General features: G+C 44.8%; 1 protein-coding gene across 1 annotated transcript; it reads right to left on the reverse strand.

The window, feature by feature from the left end:
- Positions 1-387: 387 nt before the first annotated feature.
- On the reverse strand, positions 388-1,695 carry LOC117191070. Its single transcript, XM_033396038.1, has 2 exons — positions 691-1,695; positions 388-620 (listed from the first exon to the last, which is right to left on the reverse strand). Exons 1-2 carry the CDS (start codon positions 1,591-1,593, stop codon positions 591-593), a joined length of 933 nt encoding a protein of 310 aa, XP_033251929.1. The 5' UTR covers positions 1,594-1,695; the 3' UTR covers positions 388-590.
- Between the last annotated feature and the right edge of the window lie 930 nt (positions 1,696-2,625).

Below are 2,625 nucleotides of genomic sequence, written 5' to 3' on the forward strand. Positions count from 1 at the left end.
CTCATCTTTAACTTCACATTCATATTCTCCTAAACACTCATTCTCTATTTTCCACTCATTTTTTTCTAAACACTCATTTTCTCCTAAACACTCATTTTCTCCTAAACACTCATTTTCTTCTAAACACTCATTTTCTCCTAAACACTCATTTTCTTCTAAACACTCATTTTTTTCTAAACACTCATTTTTTATTTCACACTCGTTTTTTGTCTCACTCTCCTTCTCCTTGCAAATGTCACTTACAATTTTAAATTTGCATAAATTCATAAAATCCCTACCTAACACAGCCTCATAGCCCATCGACTCGTCTGCCACTACTAGTAATTCAAAGTTGATTCGATTTTTGTTAATAATTACAAAACTGGGTATTTTACCAAAGATGTTAAGTTTGCTATTATTTAGTCCAACATAAGCGTAATCCGCATTTTTATTCAAAATAAATTCAATTTCTCTGTTTTTCTTGTCTTTGTTAAACTTATATAAACTTAAATCATCTTCTTTGATTTCGTTCGAACTTAATCGTGAGCGCTCTTCCACTTTATTTAGGTTATTTTCCGACTGGTGCTCTAGACACGATAACTTCATAAAACTTATTGGGCTCCCTGAGTCGATGAGGCAATTTAAGGACAAGCATTTGTTATTGTAATTGCTAATGTATATATTAAATTTGTATATATAATCGTTATGTACCTTGTACTTCTTTTCGTCACAGTGTGACACCTGGTGACTCATGCTGCCGCATCCGTAGCACGCTCCTCTTTCGCGCTTGGGCTTGCGGCACTCCCCTGCCACGTGGCCCAAAGAGTTGCAGTTGTAGCAGCGAATGGGTGTTGGCGAGGCTCCAGTGTTTGCCCCTTCAGTTGAACCGTACTTCTTTGGCAGCATGATCTTCTCGAACGCCTTGAGTAGTTGATATGGAGCGCCAAAGCACTGCATGTGGGCTTGCCTACGCAGGCCTACATCTGGGATACCTTCGATGACTCCGTCAATAAACTCCTCGTCGTCAATGACTATGCGGGATGCCAGCGACACTTTGGCGTTGAAGTACATCGAGAACTCCTCGCCACGTGCCCATGAACGGGACTCGAACTTGCGACGGAGCAACAGTTTGCTTTCCTTGGGATGGAAAGTGTCTTCCATGACGTTCAACAATTGATCGATTGGCAGCGACATGTGCTCCGGACTCGAATGCAGCCACACCAATGCTTTGTCCTTAAGCTTCGACATTAGCAGCATTAGTAGCTTCTCATCCTTCAGTTTGTTCACTTTTGCGACGGCCTTAAACTGCGCGATCCAAGTTGTGACGTCATCGTTGTTTCCAGAAATGTTGCCATGATATGTTGGCAACATGTCTTTGGCGGCATTTAGCAACATGACGCCAGCGTCATTGCTGGCGGCTGGTGTTGTGTTCTCTCCTCTCCCTTCCTTCTCCCTCTCGCTCTGCAGCTTCAGCAGCTCGATTTGCAGTTTTAACATTTCAACCTCTGCTCGGATATTCGCCATGGTTGTTGTTGTGCCCAGGCGCTTGCGGTGCTTTTTCGTTCTTCTCTTTGCGTTCGCTCTTCGTCGAGTCTTGATCTGCGGCCGCCTCATCTTCCCTCTCGTTCTCGCATGTTTCGGCTGCCGGTGGTCCCTGTCCCCGCAGCTCTACTGGTATTTCGTTAAGTCTCGCTGCCATGGCAGCTTTGCTTCAACCTTTTTGGAGATTTAGGTACTCCAGCCATTCGCGCAGCTGGGCGGCCGAGAACTCCTCCGTGCCGACCAAGTCCGACATGTTTTTTTTCAGCGATGGCGTCTTCGACGGACGAGATAATAAAAATTTTCGCTATTTTTCACTGGCGGCGATTGATCGTATCCCACTTCTGAAATTGTAGGCCGTCTAACCCGGGAATTGTAGTGACCAATATCGGTGCGTGAGTGAACGGTATAGGTATAAAAACACAAACCCGGTGATTTAATGTAACTCTTTTTTATTAGCTGCGCGTCCGTCTCTCACAATCGCCATTTACAAAGTGCCCTCACTCTCTTCTCGATGTTTCTTATCCGATATCTCACTATTGGTATTTCCCACCGAGTGTATCGATGGTGCGGTAAATACCAATGCGCGCTGTATGCTATTTTAAATACTAGTTGAATGCCTCACTAATTATTACCTTGCTACATACTTTGATTGCATGCTTAGTTTCTGAGTAAGTTTAGTACTAATTTTCCTCGAATGTTAGTCTAATAGCTATCTTTCTTGCATGTTCGCGTTTGGTTCGGCTACGCACCGCGCGTCATGCGGCAGCGCCCCTCGGTCGGTTGGGCGGGAGGAGGGCTGCGTTTTGCCTGGGATCCGCGCGTAACAGCCTTCTGCTGGTGTCACACGGGCCACTTGACGGTGCAGTAACTGCATCGCCTCTTGAAAGATGCAGTCATTGCATGTCAACGTCCACAAAGAGTGCGTGCGAGAGAGACAGAAAATCAGTCTGAGCGTGACGTCGGGCGCTGCGTAGCCACTGCAAATTGATTTGTTCCTATTGGCTATAAAAATGATCCGATCTGATCCAGATTCAGCAATCTGATAGATATGGTCATTATCTATGATTCTGCGTTTTTAGTTTTCTCGAATGTGCAATATTGTGG

Source organism: Drosophila miranda (genome assembly GCF_003369915.1).
Source record: "Drosophila miranda strain MSH22 chromosome Y unlocalized genomic scaffold, D.miranda_PacBio2.1 Contig_Y1_pilon, whole genome shotgun sequence".
In the NCBI taxonomy this organism is placed as follows: Eukaryota; Metazoa; Arthropoda; class Insecta; order Diptera; family Drosophilidae; genus Drosophila; species Drosophila miranda.

What these genes read in the sequence shown, in the direction of transcription:
- LOC117191070 (XM_033396038.1), bottom strand. Translation starts at nt 1,593, where the DNA reads ATGAGGCGGCCGCAGATCAAGACTCGACGAAGAGCGAACGCAAAGAGA. An exon ending in GTGACGAAAAGAAGTACAAG is followed by an intron (nt 621 to 690) that starts GTACATAACGAT and finishes GCTTGTCCTTAA; the next exon opens with ATTGCCTCATCGACTCAGGG.